General features: G+C 36.9%; 3 protein-coding genes across 4 annotated transcripts in view; 1 reads left to right on the forward strand and 2 right to left on the reverse strand.

The window, feature by feature from the left end:
• The window catches only part of dok6 (docking protein 6), a 112,340-nt gene extending 108,020 nt beyond the window's left edge, over positions 1 to 4,320 (forward strand). Inside the window, exon 8 of the mRNA XM_079805766.1 lies at positions 76 to 4,320. Coding sequence (XP_079661892.1) covers positions 76 to 224 — 149 coding nt within the window. The 3' untranslated portion in view covers positions 225 to 4,320. The remainder of the gene's footprint in view (positions 1 to 75) is intronic.
• Positions 4,321 to 6,182: 1,862 nt separating this feature from the next.
• On the reverse strand, positions 6,183 to 16,597 carry cd226 (CD226 molecule). Of its 2 annotated transcripts, none has more exons than XM_079805762.1 (6): positions 16,318 to 16,597; positions 14,731 to 15,057; positions 11,299 to 11,655; positions 10,153 to 10,249; positions 9,558 to 9,612; positions 6,183 to 7,277 (listed from the first exon to the last, which is right to left on the reverse strand). In XM_079805762.1, the coding sequence occupies exons 1-6, from the start codon at positions 16,382 to 16,384 to the stop codon at positions 7,146 to 7,148; spliced, it is 1,035 nt and encodes a 344-aa protein (XP_079661888.1). In that variant the 5' UTR covers positions 16,385 to 16,597; the 3' UTR covers positions 6,183 to 7,145. The 2 variants fall into 2 exon arrangements, with proteins under 2 accessions (XP_079661888.1, XP_079661889.1); XM_079805763.1 differs by having other exon boundaries at positions 6,184 to 6,554; positions 16,318 to 16,469.
• The window catches only part of rttn (rotatin), a 98,050-nt gene continuing 88,987 nt past the window's right edge, over positions 16,318 to 25,380 (reverse strand). Inside the window, exons 45-49 of the mRNA XM_079805750.1 lie at positions 23,259 to 23,470; positions 22,787 to 23,063; positions 17,892 to 17,995; positions 17,143 to 17,212; positions 16,318 to 17,000 (exon numbers count right to left, since the gene is read on the reverse strand). Coding sequence (XP_079661876.1) covers positions 16,918 to 17,000; positions 17,143 to 17,212; positions 17,892 to 17,995; positions 22,787 to 23,063; positions 23,259 to 23,470 — 746 coding nt within the window. The 3' untranslated portion in view covers positions 16,318 to 16,917. The remainder of the gene's footprint in view (positions 17,001 to 17,142; positions 17,213 to 17,891; positions 17,996 to 22,786; positions 23,064 to 23,258; positions 23,471 to 25,380) is intronic.

Genomic DNA, 25,380 nt, shown 5'->3' on the forward strand with positions numbered 1-25,380 from the left:
TACCTTTACTCGAAAGTCTTTTCGAATCAGTGGCGTGTCAATAACATGCGTAATGATCTCTCTTGCTCTTTCAAGGTACGAGCTTGACGATGACACTCATCCCACGGGCGCAGACGTTTCAAAGCTTCCTTTCCGAGCAGACGGAGCAGGAGCAGAACCAGGATCAAGCAACACCGGCCTCTAGTGGCACAGATAGGAATTGCAACAGCTCGCCGCTCCGTTGACATGGACTGTCATGGCTTGACGAAAGCCGCGACTCCCGGACATTCCAAAGCTTTAGGAAGCTCTAGACACACGAACAGTATGAACTCTCTCTCTCTATAAATATATGTATGTATATGTATGACTTAATAATTAATATAATTATTTGTAGAACAGTGTATACTAAGAACTCTAGGAGCCTCTTTTTGTACGTTGAAGAAAAAAAAAAGAAGAAAAAAAAAAACAAATGCCAAAAAGTTGTACCATAAACTTTATTTTCCTTGTGTAGTTTAAGACAAATGGACTTTCTGCAGTTATTTTTCAGATATACTGTAAATATTAATGCGCTGTAGCGCTTACACCCCAAGTTTCTTGCGTTTTTGTCTGTCATTGTAATGGGACACCTAATTAGCTTCTGTCAAACAAGGTAGTTATCTGTTTGTGTTTTAGCACCCTGCACTTTTAAATTAGAGCTTGTTTTGCACTTTTGTCATCTGCTTTGGGTTTTATTATGCCATGATGTCTGTAGATGCGTGTAGTGTGCGTTTGGGGGGAAACTTAAAAAAAAAGAAGCATACTTTTAAAGGGATAGTTCACCCAAAAAAATGATGTTGCACTTTCCAAACGTGTTTCTTCTGTGGAACACAAAATAAGAAATTTTGAAGACTGTGCTGGTTGCTCTTTTCCATGAAATCTGGAAAAGCTTTGTTCAGACTGTCAGTCGAAATCTGATCATATTTAACAAGTGTGAACGGTATGGAAGTAAAATAATGGCAAATATTTTTGAAACAAAAAAGCTGTTTAACTGTTGAATTTTTGCCATTTTTTTACTTCCATAGAACGGCAGGAAAAACAGTTTCAAGCTACATTCTAATGTGGTTTGAAATCTTATTCAAGTCTCATTTCTGGAATTTTTTTGTTTACTTTCTCACGCCACGTAAGCGCATATCATATACATATCGTACTATATCTCAAAATTGTACAATCGTATTCTATCATATTGCAATATTGCAAACCCCTCCATGTAGTTTTTGTCTACCAACGCAACCTCAATGCTATTAAAGCCATAAACTAAAGCAGATATTCCGAAAAATGAGAGCGCCACGGGACACACAAATCAGATCTGAACAGTTTCGATACACAGTGTGGACAGTTAATTGTTTAGATCAGATTCCAATTTCGTCTAAAGGCCCGTTCACACCAAGGACGATAAAGATAACGATAAAGATATAGTTCTAAAAATTGTTCTCAATATTAAAGAATAGCAGAGTTCACAGCATAGCGATAACGATATTGATGATGAACAATGTAAACATTGACAGCCCATCAGAATCCATCCAGCTGTAACAAGTGCGAAAGCGTGCAAACGATAAACAGAATATCGTCCGCTGGTATGGACGCTAATATAGTTCTTTCTTGCCATGAACGGGCCTTAAACCATGAACAAATCATTGTTTTGAATCAAATCTTTCCCATGAATCAGTTAAGCCACAGTCAGACTAGACTTTGAGCAAATTTCTACGAACACTGCAACAATCGCAATATGACGTCACACTCTGCGGCGACGTACACAATTTAAGATCTCATACATCAAATATGCAATCTTACTCCAATGTACTACAATGAGGCAGTCCTGCGGATTCAAAGTTTCAGCTAAGAGCGTATCAATCTTCTATTGTTCAGACGTCTTCACGTGATATGGATTTACATGTCAGAGTTCACTAAACTTGGAACTTTTCAATGCAGCGAAATGTGAATGTTAAAGTGAATGTCCCTTTAGTTCAAAAAAAAAACTCTGAATGAATAATTTACTAATTTGAATAATCTGGAGACAATTATCAGCAGCGTTGGGGAAAGTTACTTTGAAAAGTAATGCATTACAATATTGCGTTACTCCCTTAAAAAGTAACTAATCGAGTTACTTTTTAAGAAAAGTAATGCGTTGCGTTACTTTTTCTCACCGGGACTGGGCTTGTTTTTTTTTTATAACAAAAAAAGTTTTATTTTTCTGCAAATGTGAAGACCTCTTCATACCAAAATTGAAATAATAAGCCTCAGGCTGCGGAAAAAATGCAAATTTACGCATGTACAGTAGAGGGCGCAGCTCAAACAAACCTTTCAGCTGTGCTGCCATTCTGGATAATGGAAGAATAGGACGCAGGAGAAAAGTTTTACAGATAAAAACAAAAAATCTAGCCATTTTTGCTCATGGTTTAACTGAATCATTAAAGGCTAGCAGCAAGACATTGGTCAATAAAGGTAGATTTAAATGCATAAACATATTTATTTAATTATTGGAGGTTTGCATACACTCTAAAAATGCTGGGTTAAAAACAACCCAAGTTGGGTTGAAAATGGACTAACCCAGATATTAGGTTGTTTTAACCCAGTGAATGGGTCGTTTTAACCCAACAGTTGGGTTAAATGTTTGCTTAAAACAACCCGCGTTACTTTACTAGTTACTTGAAAAAGTAATCTGATTAGGTAACTCAAGTTACTTGTAATGCGTTACCCCCAACACTGATTATCAGGTCAGGGTGGTTATAGTCTCAGACGTCACACCCACAGACCATTGGCTGACCGTCTGATGCATACGCCACTCTTTTCTGGAAACACTTCAAGAGTTTAGAAGTCGTCATCTGATTGGATGAATTCTACAGAATGTCCGCGAGACATGCATGTCGCGTTCTTTAACAGTCCGCCCGGAAACAAATGGCCATGATGCCAAACGTTGAAGAAGAACGCCGTCGTGTTTACAACTGTGACAATGAGCGCTTGCCAGGATCAACTAAACGCTTGATTCTCAAAAGTGTGTGAAGTTCGCTGCTCCATTGTTGAGGAAAAATCGTTCTTTAATTAATCATTTATAGAAGCACTCGGGTCTGTTATTGCAGGGACATCAGCTGCGTCCGAAATCGAATACTTCTCCACTAATATAGTATGCGAAAAACAGTACGCCAACAGAGTAGTATGTCCGAATTCATTGTATTCAAAAAACAGTAGGCGAAAAGGTAGGTCACATGATAACGGCAACATGGCCGTCAGTCTGAAGGTCTACGGTGGTTAAGACGGCGACAGTCATACAGGTTTGAAATGACACATGGGTGTAAAATGATCATTTATATTTTTGGATGAACTATTCTGTTCAATGTTTTCCCCCCAAAACAACCTTATTTTATATTAAATTAATTTCTGAAATGTGTCTACACACTGGACAGGAGGTTCGGTTCATCTGAACCCTCTCACACTGCAGAAGAAGTGCCTTCAGACTCTGCTCGACTGAGACTCTGGCTGGAACGCTGATTAAATGAGCAACCCTCTAACCATCCAACGCGCGTATAACCGAATTACGTTCATCCGTTGACGCTGCATTTGTCTAAAAGCAGAGCAAAATATCTACTCTCTCCCCACACAGGAAAACGCTTACCTCTACTGAATGACTTTGGGTTTTTCCAAATGGTAGATTAGGATGATAGAAGTGTGCAGAAACAATAATGCATTCAGTGAGACAATCAATTTACTTTACAACTTGACCATAAAATACCTTTAAATGACTGTTGATCTGTTTGTCTAATTGTGCTAGAAAAACCTGATTTGACCAGAATAATAACAGTATGTCATGATGTGGAGCTCAATGTTTTAGAAGCATATTATGAATTGTAATTCTTTTCCCATGCGTAATTATTTGCCGATACTCGGAGTTCATTCTAGGCAGCGTTTAGTAGCACTTGAATGTGAATTAAACAACCTCTGTTTTATTACAGTTTGCATTGTACTTAATTTAAAAATGTCTTTAAAAAGGGAATGTCTTATCTAAGGAGGTTACTAAGGGATATTTGGTCAAACACTGTGTTGTTTTATACCATGATATCCCAATCTTTGTCTGCTATGAACATTGCTTGGGAATTCCCGCCGGGCCTTTCCAGAAATCCAACTTGTAATACGTCTGTCTTGTGTTCTAGCATTTACACCAGTTTCAGTTTGTGTGTGCTTATTTGTAATTTGTTTTGTTTGTTTAAATCCATGATTTATTTTATGGCATTAAGTAGATTTTGTCCTGTGTGGATATGTCAATGTTTACTGAGTAAAATAAACTGAATGGACTTTACAGAAACCCCTGAATACGGTATATGCGTCTGTGATACAGAAATACACAATTTTCCATACATATATTACTGTATTATATAAAGTATATGTATCTCTCTCTCTCTCTCTCTCTCTCTCTCTCTCTCTCTCTCTCTCTCTCTATATATATATATATATATATATATATATATATATGTGTGTGTGTGTGTGTGTGTGTGTGTGTGTGTGTGTGTGTTGGGTGTAACTAGTTAGTAGTTAATGTAATTTAATTACTTTTCCCATGAAAAAGTAAAGTAAGGGATTACTGTTATTCTTTCCTGTAATATAATAACTTTTACTTCTGATGTAATTGAACTAAATACTGTGTTTAGACTGTAGAACTATTATATAGAACACAATAGTGGAATTAACATCAAAATTAAGTCTAACTTTAAAATGCATGCTTTTATGTATCCTGTGCATACTGTAGCATTTGTAATACTTTGGTCAGATAATAAGAATAATTTATGTAGTTTTATATTTATTTGAATGAATTAAAAGAGCCGTTTCATGTCTATCCTTGAATCATTTAACTAGTCGAGGTTGATATAGGATTTAGAAAGTAATAAGTAATTAATTACTTTTTGGAGAGTAATCTAATTGCACTATTGAAGATGTAATTAGTAACTAGTAATTCATTACTTTGTTAGAGTAACTTACCCAACACTGTTTGTGGGTCAATGACATGACATGTATTTTTTGAGTCCGAATGCATTATTTTCCTAAAAAAAATTGTTATAAATACATATCACATATCAAATTGATCTACAATATTTCCTTTATAAGATACTCGTAATTTTTTTGAAATTCAATTGACTTTTTGAGTTGTGGTGTTTCAAAAGACCTAAAATGTCAGGTGGTGCGACCAGCACATTTACATTTAAAAGTATAAAATCCCACTGCAATTGCAAAATGAAGTAAGAAATATCAATGTAAACCATTATATAATGTATACAAATAATACCTCCTTATGGAAAATTGTGTTCTGAACACAAAAGTGTCCGTTTATATGAATTGGACTAAAAGGGCAATGCATAGAAAAAGGAAAGAGAATTTACCATGTGATATGCACTTTACAATGATTCATATGTACAGTATATTGTGTATGTATATTATTTGATATTAATATATGGACGCACCACCTGACATTTTCTGGGTGGTAAAATTAGAAATTTTGTTTAATAATGAATTAATGCTGTCTTAAAAGCTGTAAAACCAATATGAATCAACACCATACATTTTTTTGGACATAAAAATGCATTTTAAAACTGCATTTTGACCCGTGTGTGTGTGTGTGTGTGTGTCAGCAGCCATATCCTATAGCCCAAGACTGGTTTCCCACTGAAGCTAAGCAGGGCTGAGCCTGGTCAGTGTGGGTCCTAACACCCCAGTATAGTGATGGGGACACTATACTGTAACAAGCACCGTCCTTCGGACGAGACGTTAAAAACAAGGTCCTGTCTCTCTGTGGTCATTAAAAATCCCAGGATATCCTTCGATAAAGAGTAGGGGTGTAACCCCGGCATCCTGGCCAAATTTGCCCATTGGCCCCTGTCCATCATGGCTTCCTAATCATCCCCATATATTATATATATATATACTCTTCACCACTCTATCTCCTCTCCACCATAAGCTGGTGTGTGGTGGGCGTTCTGCCGCAATATGGCTGCCGTGGCATCATCCAGGCGGATGCTGCACATTGGTGGTGGTTAAGGGATTTCCCCCTTTCTATGTAAAGCGATTTGAGTGCCTAGAAAAGCGCTATATAAATGTAGCAAATTATTATACATAATAGATCTTTCCCTTCATACTTGATACTTAAATGAGTATACAAAAACAAGAAAAGCAAAACGTCTACATTAAATGTTAATATCTTTATATAAGTCTTACAGAACACCATCATTCAGGCATAATACAGTCTCATGAAGCCAAATCCCATGTCTCTTTAAAGTACCAAGCCTAATTTTCGGATTCAAATACAGAATTGATTTGTGAGATCAAGGATGGAATAGATGCATCCAAATGCGATTCATTTTATTCCTGTACATGTTAAGTGCTCTGTGCTCAAACATCAAATCTGAACTCTTGAATGATCCTAATCATTTAAAGTCATTATTCCTCACAATGCAAATCATATTCCGCCTGGAAGCTGAGCATTGCCAGTTCAACCTATGAGCAACGAAGCCTTGGTATCCTCGCTTTCATTCGTGAGGCTGGTACTTCCATTTCTGCAGAGAGAAAGCATTCAGGCTCAAACTGAGACACGGGACAAGGATGTGATTTCGAGAAGATTCATCCACTCAAAAGCTCTCGGAGATCCAATCATTTGATAATTAGAGTCACTCAAACTAAAGTGTTGCTCCGGTGTCTGTTCAGAGGGACCGTGCTTGGCTTATATCTGGCTTTGATACAGTCCAGAAAGCTTCTTAAGCAGATTACCTGTCAAACAGACTTCACCGAGGAGCAGAGAGGACAGTTTTCCACAATGCGCTCATGAGCATTCAGCACCATTATGCAATGAAATAACATGAAATGTGAGTTCTGGGCCAGGCTTGAATGGTTAATGTATGATGAAGATGACGATGATGATGGTGGTGGTGGTGGTAGTGGTTCATCAAATGACAAATTATATGCACAGCTCCATTAATCTTCTGCATTATTAGTAATTTCCCCTCTGATCCACCCATTAGTATTCAGGTGCAAAAGCATTTCTTGGCACTGAGGTTTGGTTTGTGTTTTATGATTTCTGCTCTTCAGCCAAAGCGAGTTCTTCCATAGACGCCAATTTATCAGTTTGGACTCTATTGAGTGGTGGCATGTCATCTCTTTTGTTTTTGTTTTTTATGAGCCCTCACGATCTGAAAGTTAACATATATTTCTTTATCTTGTGCCCCACTTTTGGTCCCCTTTTTCATCCTGTCATAGACACAGCCGTGATCATATGGGTTACGCTGCCACAGAAAGAAAACATGCAGTTTGAGTTATGAACAAAAGAAGCATTAGTACTACTGCAAAACATCTGTGTTAATGCGTTTTCATTAGCTGAGGAGAATGCGGCAGTTAAGCAAAGACACGTTTATTGCAGGCTGCTGCAAGAACATCGCTTTTCAATATAATAAACTATTTCATCGAAAATTTAAAAGGGCAGAATTTCTCAGAACTATATTTTGTCAAGTGAAAATGGATTCAGGAGAGATTGGATACTGATATGAGTATGAGAATAGCTATATTTGCTTTGCCTTGTGTTTTGGCAGTGGTCACACTGGAATTGAGGAATGATGGGTAAATCCCAACAATGAAAAATGTCCCATGAACAGCCATATGTTTATATACTGTATTATATATAGCATGGTGAATTTCATGAAATATGTCCAGGTCATACTTGGTGTTGTTATTGTTAACTAAAACTATTAAAAATCTTTTTTTCTTTCATGTAAATAAAGATTATATATATATATATATACACATATATATACACACATATATATATACATACAATAAGGGTTCTTAAGTTAACATTAGTTCACTACTTTAGTTCACATGAACTAAAAATAAACAATACAGCATTTATTAATCTTAGTTCATGCTAATTTCAACATTTATTAATACAATATTAAAATCAAAAGTTAGTTAATGCACTGTGAACTAGCATGAACAAACAATGAACTGTATAAGTGCGTCCCAATTTGCATACTTATGCACTATTCTTTAACGTTTTTAAGTATAAATAGTGTAAGTAGTGTGTTCACACTGAAAATTCCACAAAGAAAAAGTGCACTTTAAATACCCGGATGATGCACTAAATTAACGGTGTGGAATGTTGGACACTTCATGCACTCAACTGAGGGGAAGGCACTACCAGATTCCGGTGTTGAATGACAAAATAACCATGTAAAGTTCATACACTACACGGTTGAGTACATAGTGTATAGTGCGTCATTTGGGACACAGCTTATCTTTACTAACTAGCATTAACAAAAATGAACAAATACAGTAACAAATGTTTTGCTCATTGTTAGTTCATATTCGTTAATACATTAAGTCATGTTAACAAATGAGACCTTATTGTAAAGTGTTACCAATGATTAAAAAAACTTAAACTATTAAAAATGGTTCAGTGACGAAAAACTGAAATAAGATAAGTTGAAGTACTAAAATGACAAACTGAAATGAAAATAAAGCTAAATAGCTAAATATAAAAATTACAAAAGCAACAAAATGAAAATAAAAAATATTATTAAATACTATATTAGTATATAATTAAAACTAAAATAAGATTGGTTATTTGTTTTTTATTATAATTGTGTATGTATTATAATTATATTAATAATAAAATAAAACATTTTATATATAATTAACAAAAGTATTTATATTTCATATACTCATATTACTTATAATATATATTATATAAAAAAACTAAGGAATTAAATATAATATTGAATATATATATATATATATATATATATATATATATATATATATATATATATATATATATATATATATACTGATCAGGCATAACATTATGACCACCTCCTAATATTATGTTGGTCCCCCCTTTTCTGCCAAAACAGCCCTGACCCGTCGAGCCGTCTGACAACTTTCTATCAGACCCAGCATTAACTTCTTGAGCAATTCGAGCTACAGTAGCTCGTCTGTTTGATTGGACCACACAGGCCAGCCACTCCTCACGTACATCAATGAGCCTTGGCCACCCATGACCCTGTTGCCAGTTCACCACTGTTCCTTCCTTGAACCACTTTTGATAGAAACTGACCACTGCAGAAATGAGCAGATGCTCTGACCCAGCTGTCTAGCCATCACATTTTGGCCCTTGTCAAACTCGCTAAAATCCTTACACTTGCCCATTTTTCCTGCTTCTAACACATTAACCTTGAGGACAAAATGTTCACTTGCTGCCTAATATATCCCACCCACTAACAGGTGCCGTGATATAGAGATAATCAGTGTCATTCACTTCACCGGTCATAATGATATGCCTGATCGGCATATATATATATACACAGCCTTAACAGTAATAAAAAAGGTTTTTAAATCACTACAATTTTAGAGGATGTGATTCATTGTGATATACAAAAAAAAAAAACATCGTAATTTTTGAACATTTGATTTTGTAGTGAAATTTGAACGTGGGCATTTCTTTGTGAGATTCATGCAGCAACAACACGTCATGGTCAGCCGTGCGGCGCAAAACTGATCGACATATTTACCTGTCTTTTGGCAGGGTGCAGTTTGATTCTGTAGTCCTCTCTCTTCCTTTTCATCCTGTGAAAACCAGTTTAGAAATTGAGTGACGGTTTACTCTAGATGACAGACATTAAAGGCCACTTAATCATTTTATTAAGATCAGCAAAGCAAACACTGCGGTATGGAGATAACCTCGCTTCACTGCAAAATAACAAACTGCACACTCAGTCTGAAACTTAGCGAGGCTGGCAGGAAGTGTAGTGGGCATATGGTGAAGGCGAGGAGGGGATGGGATTTCACAGCCAATTATCTGAGAGACCCTCTTAAACAGACCAACCAGACGCTTATAACTTCATACCTAATGAAAGCTATGGGAAATGCTTTGTTCTTCAACTTCAGTCTTAATTCAGTCACAACATGACCAGAACGCAAGTCTGCGCTATTATACTACCAATGAATCTGTTCATACTTCCTATTTTTAGTTTAACTCTAATTATTTCTACATAAAATGTTTTGTGCTGTTTTTCCCTTGCTAAAGCAAATCCTCACAAGTAGTCAAGGTGGATTGAACTTGAAGTGAAAAAACTGCTTTATGATTAATAAAGTAAGATGACATACCTATTTACACACGTCACTAATAAAATCATCAGAAGAGCGACAGCAACCAGCCCTCCTCCAATATACACATACAGCATGTGATGAAGACCCCTAAAATCTGAAAATGAGAGATAAAGGGTCATTTTTTGAGATGTTAACAGATTTGTACAGGTCGCAAAACACTTTTTCCTTAAAAAAAAACACAATGAGTACTATTGTTGTTTTGTTTTAGTGGAGCCATTTTGTTTTTCCGGATTAAAAGCAAAGTTGAACCAATGTCAAGAAAACGTGGCTGGAGAGTATAGCCTTACTAGTTGACATGTAGGTGCAACGTTACTTATAGGCAACAGAATGTGTTAAAGGGACCATCAAAATAAAGTTCTTTTAATTCAGCCAAGAGGTCACACCGTGACCTATCAATCTTCTACTGGCCACACGTCTTCAAGTGATGCGAATTCGCAGGTCAGAGTTCACTAAACTTTAACTTTTGCTGCTCCCCAATTCGTCCACTTATACTGTGCCCTAAAAGTAGGTACCGTTTTGTACTTTTGAGTGTGTAGCAGAATAGTAGGCAAGCTTTGGGACAAACTACATCATGTAATTTTTCCCATCATGTTTTACCCTTTAAAATTGAGGTTATTAAAAAATTGTGTTAAAGGCACACTATGCAAGTTGTGCCGCTAGAGGTCTCTTATTCAAAACACTAACATAGGGCGTAGCTTGATGACGCTGTGAATGAGTGTGGGATCATGGGATTTGTCGTCTTCACCTCCACAGCCAATGGAAAGCATTCCGACAGGAGTGAGCTAATGTATTGAAGCTTTAGTAACATTATTTTTTTATGAAGCAGGGGGGCAGAGAGCCTGGGACATTTTATGAGGCTGTTTTTTATTATGCCACATTCGGCCACTCCCACTCCTTTCGTTTTGTTGAATTAAAGTTGGGTTTAACTTTGGCCTCCTTCTTCCATGAGATTGAACTTTGTTACAGTTACAGTACGTTTGATCGCTTAATTTCACATTATTCAAACAGGGCTTTTACTTACGAACACTACAATTCAAAAGTTTGGACACACATGAATGAATCTACAAGACATGACTGGTACTGGTCGCATTCTCTCAAAAGTAAACAGTGTGGAGGTGCAGACAAGTCCCATCCTTGTCCTACCTTGGGCAGGTAGAGTGGTCAACAGGACTGTGGTGGACTGGACACCGGCATCTGTGCTGAAGTTGCAGCGGTAGAATCCTCCATCTTCTTTGATGATGTTGGTGAGGTGTAGACTGATCTCCATAGCATCACTGCAGTTCACTCGCCCTCTACTGTTGAACTCATTCAGCTCCACCTCATTGTCTAGCATCTGACACGTTGCTATAATATTGCTACTGCCATCCTCAGTGTTCAGTTTCTCTATGCTTACTTGGTAAACCTCACCGTTGTGGACAAGGTCACAGTTAATGGTCAGGTTGTCGTCCTCTGCCGCCACTAACTTAGTGTCCGGTTGAATAGAGATGGTGTTGGTGATTGCTAGAACAAAAAAAAAGGAGAAATGTTATGCAAGACCTATAACACTTGAAATTGTTAATTCAATTAGTAATTCATTTCCTGATTCACAGGGTTATACCTATCGGATTTAGTAATCGACCAATATGGATATTTGATGGCCGATATCTTAGAGATGTTATATTTTATATAATTGATAGTAGGGGTGTAACGGTACACAAAACTGACGGTTCAGTATGTACCTCGGTTTTGAAGTCACGGTTCGGTTCAGCAGTTTTAAAAAATGGCTTTTTATTTATTTTTTATTAAACAGTGGTTTACTGAAAAAATTGTATCTGTCCCTAAATTAATTCAATTATAACTAAAAGTTTCTTAAAGATAATGCTGTAAACTATATAGGGAGCCCTTGCACATTATTACTATAATATTAAAGTTTAACAACAGAGCCCAAACTATGAGCCATTCAGCTGATATTCATGTTTAGATATAGGATAATCAACACTCAAATAACACATTGTGTGCAAACATGTAAACTTCACATAAGGCAGTTTTTGCATTAACTCCTAAATCTAATTTTAAAATTACGTTTTTTTCTCCAATTCGTTGTTGAAATATAATCATTTATACACAGTGACTGTCAATTTCATGACAGATTTATGTAAACATACATTAAATAATCTAGAATATATATATATATATATATAGTGCATATATTTAGTGAAAGAGTTGATTTCTCTAATGAATTAACAGCTGTGGACACTGAATGACTTCTGACTCTGAGGTAAATGATGCTGCGTGACATTGTTGTTTACAAGCTGTTTGACGTCTTTCCGCGGTTGAAACCCTGATTGAGCGATTACACGACATATGATACGTTTCAGTAAGTGTTATCCTCAACATACCGTAAGATATTAATTCATGTTTATTCTTCTGGAAGAGATGATCGCGCGCGAATTGACGCGCCTATACGGTGATCAGTCGTCACATTAAAGAGCGTCAAAACGGCATTTATCGTTTGAATTTCGTGATAAGATGGACTGAATACTTAATATGTTCGAGTGGGAACTAGGATTGAAGTGTGTTCCGGGCTTAAAACAAGCCGACTGTTAACTGTTAAAGATTGCATTCGGAACCGTTCGGTACACACGCGCACCGAACCGAGAGCCCAGTACCGAAACGGTTCGGTACGAATACGTGTACCGTTACACCCCTAACTGATAGTAAATAATACATGGATAATAATTGCTGCAATACAAATTATATTTAACATATTTACTAAATTCAAAATAAATTAACTGAAAAATATATTCATATGAAAACAATTTTTGATCATGATAAGTGTAAATCTGTTTATTTTTCAGATTTACTTTTTTTTCCCAGAACTTCTTGATTCTGTAATACTATTTGGATTTGCCAAAGTTTGGGGTTTGTGGAATTAAATGTTTATTACATATTCTAAGACTTGTTTAAATTATATAGATTGTATATAGCTATAGATGTAACGTTTGTTTTTCTATTACTAATAATAGAATAATAATATATCTAATAATAATATACCATTCGATTTCTTTAAAATCAAAATTGGCCATTTCTGGGGGGTTTTAATGGAATATTGCAGTATTTATTATAAATGATTTATCTGTGCACACCTTTTTATTTATTAATTAATATGCCCTCCTAATCTTTAATCAAAATAACTTCCCCTCCCTCAAGCAACGACATCTCTTCTCTGACGACGCGTTTACTGGGGCGAGGGCGGGACAACCTGTCAATCACATGACATCACCGCAATAGTAAACCACAACAATCCAATCAATTCCCCATGGACAAAATGAAGTCAAAATACATTATAATAAGAAAGAAAAGACTATCTTAACTTCCGCTTCATGCCAATTTGAACAATTCTGACCATAGAAAATAAAAATATATGGACAACGCTCTTCCATTGTAAAGAAGTTAACCTGATGTAGTGACAAATTGGGTCCCCCACCCCGAAATCGGGTCTCCTTTAAGATCCCAAGCGATCCCATTGGTTCAAATTGCTTTTAATAGGTACCCTCTTTAGCACCTGATTACAATTCCTACAAAATCATGTATTGATAAATGCTGTTTCAACTACATTATGTCCATTTATGTCTGTATTAGTAAGCTTATATACTAGCACAGCATACAGATAAGCGATTAGCTTAATAGCTATTTAAACACACATTTGCACTTACCCTAAATACATATATTGTATGTTAAATGAATGTGTTAAATGTACAAATAATTTATAAATAAAACAAATGAATGATGTTCAATGATTCACTTAATAGGCTATTGCTATTATTTATTAATTAACAGCTAATCAAGTGTAAGAAATTATGTTTAATTGGTTTTATGCACTAATGTGTTTTCCTACACTGTAAAAAAAATTCAGGTCTCCAATTGAAAATTTTCTAGTGACCGATAACATCTACATTTTTCAGTTGGCCAAATTGAATTTCTGTGAATTGATGCAATTTCATTCAATTAAAATTCAACAAATTCAATTTGGCCAACTAAAAATTTAGATGTGATCGGTCACTAGAAAATTTTCAATTGGAGACCTGATTTTTTTTTTACAGTGTACACATTATATAGTAAGTTATACATATCTTAAATGAATATATTTCATATATACTAGGATAATCATTAACTGACAGTATGGGGGGGCCGCCAATGTCCAAATATGGTGCTGACATCTTGGCGCCTGAGACTGCGCAGTAGTGAGCGTGAAGTGAAGCCACGGTATCAAGGCCTCGCCCACACTCCCACAGAATCGGTTAACACCGTTTACAGCAGAACAACTCATTATGGTGGTGTGAAATAAACAGTTATGGAAATGTAGAAACTAAAGTTGAAGCTCCAATCGCCTCCCGAAAAAAGTCTGTTGGTGCCTCAGTGACTACTTTGCTCAGGGAAGCAGTCAATCTCAGCTGTCAATCATGACGTCAACTCCGACCACACTCCCGCAGAATTGGTTAACACAGTTAAACAGTGTCGTTCCTGACACTTATCGGCCAAACACAAAAAAAGTGTCGGCCCATAATAATAAAAAAAGACAAATAGTTAATTCACCTGTTTTTTCGACAAATGTGTCTTTTGTCCATGAACCCTGAGGATAGGTCTGCAGAGAGCAATGATACTGGCCGATGTCACCCTCAGTGACGTTCCTTATGGAAATGCTGCCATCCATTGTGGTGGTTTTCAGAAACTCCACTCTACCGTCATAAGATGATTCGAAGTTGGTGCCATACTGAGGATGATAAACAGCTACAGGTTGTGTAAGAGACTTTTTAGTCCAAGAGACCATAGTGAGCTGGCCAGTCCACGGACACAGGCAGTCCAATTTCATTCCCTCCTGCAGTGTGACTGTTGATTCTGGGGCTTTCATCTGAACAGAGCCTAGAAGACCATTGTGGAAGTTTGAGGGAAAGTCAGACACAGATTCAAAATATAATAAAAAAATGTAATAATACTTGTAGGAATATTGTATTACTTACAGTAAGGTATATCTTTTCACGTCAATGGATTTTGCAAAGAAGCCCATGAAATATTTTTGAAATACACTACCATACAAAAGTTTGAGGTTGGCAAGATTTTTTTGTTTTTGAAAAAAAGTCTCACCAAGGCCTAATTTATTTAATAAAAAAAAAAACATTAATAGTAATTATTATTATTTTTAAATGTGGTCAAAGCTGAATTTTCAGCATCATTACTCCTGTCTTTAGTGTCACATGATCCTTCAGAAATCATTCCAATATGCCGATTTGCAGCTGAAGAAATATTTCTTATTATCCCTGATGTAAGCTGTGGAAATATTTTTTTGCAAACTGATTTCCCTGTGACTTTTTAAAGATCCTTTGGGAAGTTCAAATCATAGAATCTTCTCTAACATTCCACAAGGACACATTAAATTGCACAAAAGTGACAGTGTTTAAGATATTTATAATATTGTAAATTATTCTATTATATAAATGTAATATTTACGATGAATTACGATTATTTATTTTTTTAGATTTTAATATTATATTAACGTATTTATATATATATTATTAATATATGAATATAAATAAATGGACTTTATTTGCCCTCCCAGGTTTTCCAGCCTAAATCAACACTGTTGAAGGAGTATTACATTTTTTTTTTTTTTTTACTAAATAATGGCGTATGGGCCAAAATACAATGTTCTCCTAGCTGTCCAACCAACAAGTGTTGCTGGTTTTTGCTTCTCTGTCTCAAGTTGTTTGGTAAAATTGCAGCAGAACAGCTTAAGTTTTAAGTTAAATAAGCTGTTATTGTTAGTTTAGTTTTATAAGGGTACAAAATACAAAGTAACTAACAATCACAAGTACAAACGAAAGTTACTTTCAATGTAACCACATATCCTCCTTTTTAAACAGATTGAAACGAAGCGAAATCAATTACTGCAGACGTTTCTTTTGTTAATAGTCTAGGAAAAACTATTTTTGAAACTTTTAAAATGTATATTCACTCTATAAGCACTGAAATCAATAAACAGTCAATTCAACTCGTATGTAAACAGGAACATTGTTCATAATGCTAGAGAACAGCCAAACCTGAAATAAATAAATTACCAATAAGGAACAAACTATTGCTTATAACTATAATAAAGTTCCTACCTTTGCTAAAAAACTACATTACCTTTCAGAAAACAGAGCAGCATCATGAGTACCAAGAAGTACCAGTAATCCTTTTGTACTGCCACCATCTTGCTCCTCTGAGACAGAATGAATACAGCATTGACAAGGACTCAGGCGACCACAGGCACGATCTGTGTTCAGCTGCAAGAGTCTGCAATCACCTCCTCAACCAGCAGTTAAACAATGTAGAGAGGAGGTGTTAAGTTCACCAGACTACAGTGGGCTTAATTCTACCCCACACAGAGTTTTTGTTTTAACTGAAACTGAAAGAGCGTATTTGAAACCAAATCTCTGAATTCCCCTATGATAAGAATACATCAAAATAAAAGTAAAACAAAAATAATGACCATAGTTAGTTCAGCCAAAAATGGTGAAACAATAAACTTTGGGTGTATTAGTCCTTTACAGTGCACGTGATAAATAATTACTGAGATTTCATCGTCTAGTCAGTTCTAGTGACAGTTGGAGAATGGAGAGGCGTCTACTGTAAAACCATTAATTTATTGATTTGCTACAAAACAAAAATATACAAAAACTGTTTAATAGTATGTACCAAAACATAAATAAACATTCACATTATTAGGTGACTTCAATGAGGCACTTAAGAGTTGAATATGTGTGTGAGATTTCTCAGGCACTTCAGAAGATAGATGTTCAGGGGTTTGTCCCTTCTGTGCTCTTCATCTACAAGAACAAACAAACAAATAAACAGACAATTACCCCACATTCTCAGGAAAGATCCATTTCCTGATGTATCTACTGCTGTAGTACATCTGAGAGTAAAAATGAGAGGCTCTCCTATGATCAAACTGAATATATTTCGCACCTTTGCGGGCGGACACGTATGCCTCTTCAACTTTCAGTCTGATGGAAGGACACTTCAAAGTGGCCTTTGCCTTTGTAAGAGGAGACATGCAGGATGAGAAGATAAAGTGTGAGACGGATCTCCAAGTGTGTGAGAGAAATGAAGACTTGCATGTAATTTGTGTTTATAAAAATGATCATGGATAGTGTCTTATTTCAAATTCAGTCGCCTTGACTCTAGTATTACTATTTAATATTTTCCCCAATCATTCATTAAAGGTTAGTTCACCCCAAAATTAATTACTCATCTTCATGTCGTTCCAAATCGTTTTAATGAAATCTGAGCTTTCTGTCCCTCCATTGACAGCCTACGCAACTATCACTTTCAAGCCCAGGAAAGGTAGTAAAGACATCATTAAAATAATCCATGTGACTCCAGTGGTTCAACCTCAATTCAAATAAAAAAAAATCTCAACTCAAAATCATTTACCACTTTACACAACACCACTGGAGTCTGTCTTTACTACCTTTCTGGGCCTTGAAAGTGGTAGTTGCGTGCCTACGAATGAAGGGACAGAATGAAGGGACAGAAAGCTCTCAGATTTCATTAAAAAGATCCTCATTTGTGTTCCGAGAACAAACGAAAGTCTTACAAGTTTGGAATGACATTAGGGTGAGTAATTAATGACAATTTTTATTTTGGGTGAACTAACCTTTAAACTGTAAAAAGCATTATATAACAACAGGATGCCATTGACTAAATTACATTACCTTCTGATTGTTGTGCAACAGAGCCCAAAGCGCTGCAGCTCCTATGGTACGTATATCAGATGAACTACTGCTCAAACAAGAGACTAGTAGCTCAACAGCTTTATCTGAAATATAAAGACATGTTTATATATATCTACTGTATATATGCATATGACACACACACACACACATGTCTGGTGCGCTATCCTTCTGGGGACTCACCATAGGCGTAATGGTTTTTATACTGTACAAACCGTATTTTCTATCCCCTTACACTGCCCCTGCCCCTAAACCTAACCCTCACAGGAGACATTCTGCATTTTTACATTTTCATAAAAACTAATTCTGAATGATTTATAAGCTTTTGTGCCCGTGAGGACCTCAATTTAGGTCCCCACGGTGACACGAGTCCCCATGAGTCTGTCTACAGTCAGGTTGAAGTCCCCACCAGGCTAGAAAAACATGTACACACACACACACACACACACACACACACACACACACACACACACACACACACACACACACACACACACACACACACACACACACACACACACACACACACACACACACACACACACACACACACACACACACACACACACACACACACACACACACACACACACACACACACACACACACACACACACACACACACACACACACACACAATAAAAAAATCATTAAAAAATCTATATTTTAAATGTAAATAATATAGACAATATATATTGTTTAATATATACAGTGGGGCAAAAAAAGTATTTAGTCAGCCACCAATTGTGCAAGTTCTCCCACTTTAAAAGATGAGAGAGGCCTGTCATTTTCATCTTAGGTACACTTCAACTATGAGAGACAGAATGAGAAAAAAGATTTTAAAGAATTTATTTGCAAATTATGGTGGAAAATATAAGTACTTGGTCAATAACAAAAGTTCATCTCAATACTCTGCTGGTAGTTTGGCCCATTCCTCCAAGCAGATCTCCTCTAGAGCAGTGTTGTTTTGGGGCTGTCGCTGGGCAACACGGATTTTCAACTCCGTCCAAAGATTTTCTATGGGATTGAGATCTGGAGACTGGCTAGGTCACTCCAGGACCTTGAAATGCTTCTTACGAAGCCACTCCTTCGTTGCCCGGACGGTGTGTTTGGGATCATTGTCGTGCTGAAAGACCCAGCCACGTTTCATCTTCAATGCCCTTGCTGATGGAAGGAGGTTTTTACTCAAAATCTCACGATACATGGTCCCATTCATTCTTTCCTTTACACGGATCAGTCGTCCTGGTCCCTTTGCAGAAAAACAGCCCCAAAGCATGATGTTTCCACCTCCATGCTTCAAAGTAGGTATGGTGTTCTTTGGATGCAACTCAGCATTCTGTTCAAACACGACAAGTTGAGTTTTTACCAAAAAGTAATATTTTGGTTTCAGCTGACCATATGACATTCTCCCAATCCTCTTCTGGATCATCCAAATGCTCTCTAGCAAACTTCAGAAGGGCCCGGACATGTACTGGCTTAAGCAAGAGGACACGTCTGGCACTGCAGGATTTGAGTCCCTGGCGGCGTAGTGTGTTACTGATGGTAGCCTTTGTTACTTTGGTCCCAGCTCTCTGCAGGTCATTCACTAGGTCCCCCCGTGTGGTTCTGGGATTTTTGCTCACCGTTCTTGTGATCATTTTGACCCCACAGGGTGAGATCTTGCGTGGAGCCCCAGATCAAGGGAGATTATCAGTGGTCTTGTATGTCTTCCATTTTCTAATAATTGCTCCCACAGTTGATTTCTTCACACCAAGCTGCTTACCTGTTGCAGATTCAGTCTTCCCAGCCTGGTGCAGGTCTACAATTTTGTTTCTGGTGTCCTTTGACAGCTCTTTGGTCTTGGCCATAGTTGAGTTTGGAGTCTGACTGTTTGAGGTTGTGGACAGGTGTCTTTTATACTGATAACGAGTTCAAACAGGTGCCATTAATTCAGGTAACGAGTGGAGGACACAGGAGCCTCTTAAATAAGAAGTTACAGGTCTGTGTCCAAATACATATTTTCCACCATAATTTGCAAATAAATTCTTTAAAGGTCCCGTTTTTCCTGTTTTTTTGAAGCTTTGATTGTGTTTACAGTGTGCAATATAACATGTGACATGTTTCGCGTGTAAAAAAACAGTATTTTTCACACAATTTACTTATCTGTATACCGCTGTTTTCACTGTCCTAAAAACGGCTTGATGATTTCCCTGTTCTATGAAGTCCCTCCTTCAGAAATACGTAACGAGTTCTGATTGTGCCAGCGGTTCCTGTGTTGTGATTCGACAGCAGCTTAGCGCACGTTGCCCGGAAAGGGCAGAAGCATGCGCTCAATGTACAGTGTCCCTGAAGGCCAAACAAAGGTGATTTGACTCCGGGATGAAAATAACAGCGTCTGGACGACATGGCGACAAACACACTACAAATGCAACCGAACGCAACACTTCCTCTTCTCCACGCGGGAGCAACAAGACCACGCCCCCTTTTCACATACTCTTGTGGGCGGAGGTTAGTCAATAAACTGTTCTACTGACGTCATTAAAGCAGGATGTGCAGGGATGTAGTCCAAACCGTCCGTTCGCTGTAGGCTTTGAAAGGGAACTTCTGTTAAATAAAATATCTCGCTTGGCATTGAACTTTGAGCTTTATAATTTTACAGGTATTATTTATGCTCTAAAAGCAACATTACACACTAACTAAAGTTTGAAAAATGGGATCACGAAGAACAGGACCTTTAAAAATCAGATTTTCTGGATTTTTTTTTTCTCATTCTGACTCTCATAGTGTAAGTGTGTCATCTTTTTAAGTGGGAGAACTTGCACAATTGGTGGCTGACTAAATACTTTTTTGCCCCACTGTACATACATACATACATACACTATTGAAAAATCATAAAAAAATCTATATTTAAATGTAAATCATATATATACATATATCCGTGGTAAATATGATCAAAGATGGCTGTCAAAATAAATCTGCATTGTTTATCCTTTTGATCTATCATTACAAAAATTTGCAAAAACCTAACCTTCCATTGAAGTAAAAGAATGGAAAGTCGGGGGAAAATTCATTGTTTTCTCCAAAACACGTTGGCCACAATTAAACCCACCAGATGGGTTTGGTGCAAACAGGGATAAAAAGAACCTCATGTCCACAGTTAAAAATACCACTGGATCTTTAATGTTGTCTGCCTATTTTTTTGCTGGAGGTCCTGGACATCTTGTTCAGATACATGGCATCATGGATTCTATCAAATACCAACAGATAAAAAAATCAACACCTGACGGCCACTGCTAGAAATCTTATAATGGGCTGTGGTTGAATCTTCCATCAGGACAACGATCCAAAACAAACATAAAAATCAACACACAAATGTGTCTATGAGCACAAAATCTAAGCTTCTGCCATGGCCTGACCTGCAGTTCCCTGACCTGAACCCTATAGAAAATGACTGGGGTGAACTGAAGAGAAGAAGAAGCACCAACAAGGATCTGCAAATCTGAAGGATCTGGAGAGATTCTGTATGGAGGAATGGTCTCTAATCTCATCAGGTGTTCTCCAAACTCATCAGGCATTAAGAAGACGATTCAGAGCTGTTCTCTTGGCAAAAGGAGGTTGTAAAAAGTATTTCATAAAAGAGTGCCAATAATTATGGCCAACGTGTTTTGGAGAAAATCATTTATTTCATAATGTGATTTTTACCCCCCACTTTCAATTCTTATGCTTCAGTGAAAGGTTCGATTTTTGGTAGTGTAAATTTGCAGTTTCACACTGTTTCGTGAGTGCATTGACATCATGTCTAGTCAATCATCTCATTTCCTTTGCTTTCTAAAAAAAGGAATTGGGCGGAAATGTTGGTATGATGTGAAAAACTATTATGACTCCATTGCAGCTGTTGTGACACATTCGCATTTCAGTGTTTGTGTGTACGTGTTGCCGTAAGTGTTGGTGTGTGGTGGATCACTTTTACATAGGTGTTAAATCCATCTTAACAAGCTGAAGTCTATGTCACAGACCAAAAGATAATGTTTGTTTTCATTAATTTCAACATTCACTTATATGATATGATATATGATGATATAATTATATATATATATATTTATATATATTACTAGCATTAGTCCAGCTCATTTGCAGGGGCCGCTTAATCAGACTTATCCTCTCACACACATTGAATTTGGCACAGGTTTTATGCTGGATGCCCTTCCTGACACAACTCAGCGCTGAGAGTGCTGGGACACACACACACACACACACACACACACACGCATACACGCACTCACTCACACACACACTCCTACGGCCAATTTGACATGTCCAATCCAACCTGCATGTATTTGGACTGTGGGGGGAACCGGAGCACCCAGAGGAAAACCACGCTGACAAGGGGAGAACATGAAAACTCCACGCAGAAAGGACTCCTGGGCTCAAGGGCTCAAACCAGGGACCTTCTTGCTGTGAGGTGAAAGTGCTACCCGCTGAGCCACTGTGTGGCCTTTCAACATTCACCAATACATTATTAAAATCAAAAGTTGTATCTGTTACTATTTAACGGACCTGGAGCTCACATTATCTAACATTATCTAAACCGTATTCTTATTAACTAATAGAAGTTAATAAAATTAATAAAAACAGTAACAAACGTATTGCTCATTGTTAGTTAATGCGGTAACGTTAACTAATAACACCTTATTGTTACCCTTATGTTATTGATACTTTTGGGGGGGAAAAAAACAGTTTTATATATTGGCCAGGCCAATAAATTAGATGACCTTTGGCTATTTTGTTAACCATGCCTACTGAGCCTTATTAGATTCTGGCATTGGCATCATCCACTCAAAAAGAAACATGTTGGTCGACCGTTAACATCTAAAACCCTGTAAATCCAGCACTCATACCGTTGGCTAAGACTTTGGGCTTGTTAGCGGAGCAAAAGCAGATGTTGTGGAGAATGAGCAGGATGGTGGGTTTAGTGCTGGAGTGTTTGGACTGGGCCAGTTCGACCAGCAGCTCTAAAGCCCCTCGGAGCCTGAGGATCATCTGCTGTCCGTCCTCCCCGAACGACATGTTCAGCAGCAGCCTGAGCCACAGGGACAGAGGATCTCCTGTCGAAACGCTGCTTCTACCACCTGCCTTAGGCATCGGGAGAGACAGGAAGTGCTGCAGGAAGTTACTCTAGGGAAAATGGCAAGAAAGAAGGTTTTGTTAACATTTCTCTTTGTAAATTTCTCTATGAAACTAAAAAGTGGATTTGCAACCAGACGACACATTAAAAGGAGCAAAAGTTCTCAGCTATATTCACTATATAGACTAAAGTGGTTCTATTTCCTTCTCCCCTGAATTGTTTTGCTTTAAACATTAGCAAGTTACCTTCAGCAGTGCCCCTTTGCAGTCCCTTGAGATGGCCAGGTTGGCCAGCAATGAGAAAGCCAGACTGTGGATGCTGCTGTTGTCAGGGGCAACCTGGGAGGCCAGTTTCATCACCGCATGCATCAGTGAATTTGTGACCGCAGTCTTAGGAAGAACAGCCTGAACTGAGCCAGAGGTACAACTACTGCTGCTGCTGCATAAGGCACTACATGCTGAAAGAGAACGAGGGAAAGACAGACAGAGAGAGAGAGATAAATAGATCATGGAAAAAAAACTATAACGTAACTATATCTCAGAAAGATTATATAAGGAAACAAAAATGTTGATCAGTGTTACTTATCAGAAACCGTCCAAAAACCCTGAAATTAGGCAAAACCTAAAAATATATAGTTAACTCTTTCCCCATCAGCGTTAAAAAAAAAAAGTTGCCAGTCACCGCCAGGGTTTTTGATCATTTTCACAAAAATGTAATGGTCCATAGAATATTTTGTTGTATGAATATCTGAGCAAGTAATATATAAAAAGAAAGAGCAAAAATATGGGTACGTTTCATAAAAAAACTACATTTTGAACAAAAGGCTGATAAAATCACGTTTTGGTCAAAGACTACATCCAGATCAGATTCAGAACGATGATCAAACACAGATGGAGTAGATTGAGTCCATCAACCCCCCTAATGCTTGCACAGTCCTATAACTCGTCCTGGGTCGACATTTCATTCAGTAACATTAGGCAGTTTTGATTTATATGATGTTTAATGTTGATGATCACGTATAAATCTGCTTACATACGATCCATTGTTTTTCTGCATCTTCATCGCCTGTGTTTTGATCAGGAGATTCTGTATTCATTCAGATGATGCGTAATAGCGTTCATTTAACACTTTTTAACTAATTTAAGACTGTGCTTATGTGGATACTCGATAAAGCAGACAATTTGGCTTATTGTTTTACTTTTGTGGACGAGTCCTTTGTGTGTAACAGGCCAAGTTTCCATCCACTTTTTGCACTGCTTTGTTATTGACAAAGTGAAAATGCGTAAAAAAACATATTGCGAAATTTGCTGTCTCCAGCCCATATCCAATTGCCATTTTACAAATTGGTATGCATAATACCAATGGTGTGCGTAATGGTGATGAGTGCGCATAAGTTTTGTTCTATCGCTAAAAAAATCTGCCCTTGAGTCGTTTCCATACATAATTTTGTGTATATCGCAAATTATATTGTATCTTTCGCATCCTAAATATTTGTAAAATGCAGAGAGTGATGAGACAGAGAAATTCGCCAGTTTACCTACTGCTTACTATTTTCACAAATTATAGGCCAATTACTAAATTAGGAAATATTAAATAAGATCATCACGGCGAAGTGGTACAGCTTGTCTGACAGGAATGTATGTAACTGCCTCTATGTGACGAAGCCCATTGGTTTGGACACAGGGCAGCTCATTTGAACTGTATGTAAATTTTAGGATCAATAAAAAAGAAAATTAGTATAGTAAAATGTTCGGTCATATAGCAACAATATGCCTTGAACATGCAGTCAAGCCAGTCGCGGTTTGAGAACATATTTAGATCATTCAAACCAAGTTATTCGTTCTGGTTTCAGAGTTCAATAACATCAAATCGCTTTTTTTTTTCTTTCTCAGAGACAGATACAGCTGTAACCTAGACATTTTATGTGTATGCCTATTAACTTAGTAAAAAAGTCTATAGAGCTGCTGTCTTAACAATTCTAAAATTTATTTAGAGCTTTTTGGATTCAACACACTTTATTTTCCTAATTAGTTTGAGATAAAATTGTATTACATATAAATTGTATTTATAAAATATTTTTTTATTAACAAGTGTCATGTTTGTAATTGTCATTTTTCAAGTAGCTAGATCCTGCCCATGAAATCGTGATTTTCTATGGAATTAATTTTATTTATTCAGAAATAAAATTTCATTTATTTTACCTTTCTTTTTGTCAGCTTTGGAAACTCCAACACCCTTCCTTCGTTTGACAGATGCCCCATTTTTATTTTTGACGAGCTGCAGATATTTTCAAGGCACTATATTTTCCTCATCTATTGTGAAACAAAACTTTATTATATATGATTAGATTGTATACATAAAATGATT

The sequence above is a fragment of the Gobio gobio genome, assembly GCF_949357685.1.
Source record: "Gobio gobio genome assembly, chromosome: 23".
Taxonomy (NCBI): Eukaryota; Metazoa; Chordata; class Actinopteri; order Cypriniformes; family Gobionidae; genus Gobio; species Gobio gobio.

Coding starts and splice junctions, on each gene's coding strand:
- cd226 (XM_079805762.1), bottom strand. CDS start 16,384: ATGGTGGCAGTACAAAAGGATTACTGGTACTTCTTGGTACTCATGATG. Junction 15,058..16,317: donor GCTGCTCTGTTTTCTGAAAG/GTAATGTAGTTT, acceptor ATGGTCTTCTAG/GCTCTGTTCAGATGAAAGCC. Junction 11,656..14,730: donor CACATTTGTCGAAAAAACAG/GTGAATTAACTA, acceptor TTTTTGTTCTAG/CAATCACCAACACCATCTCT.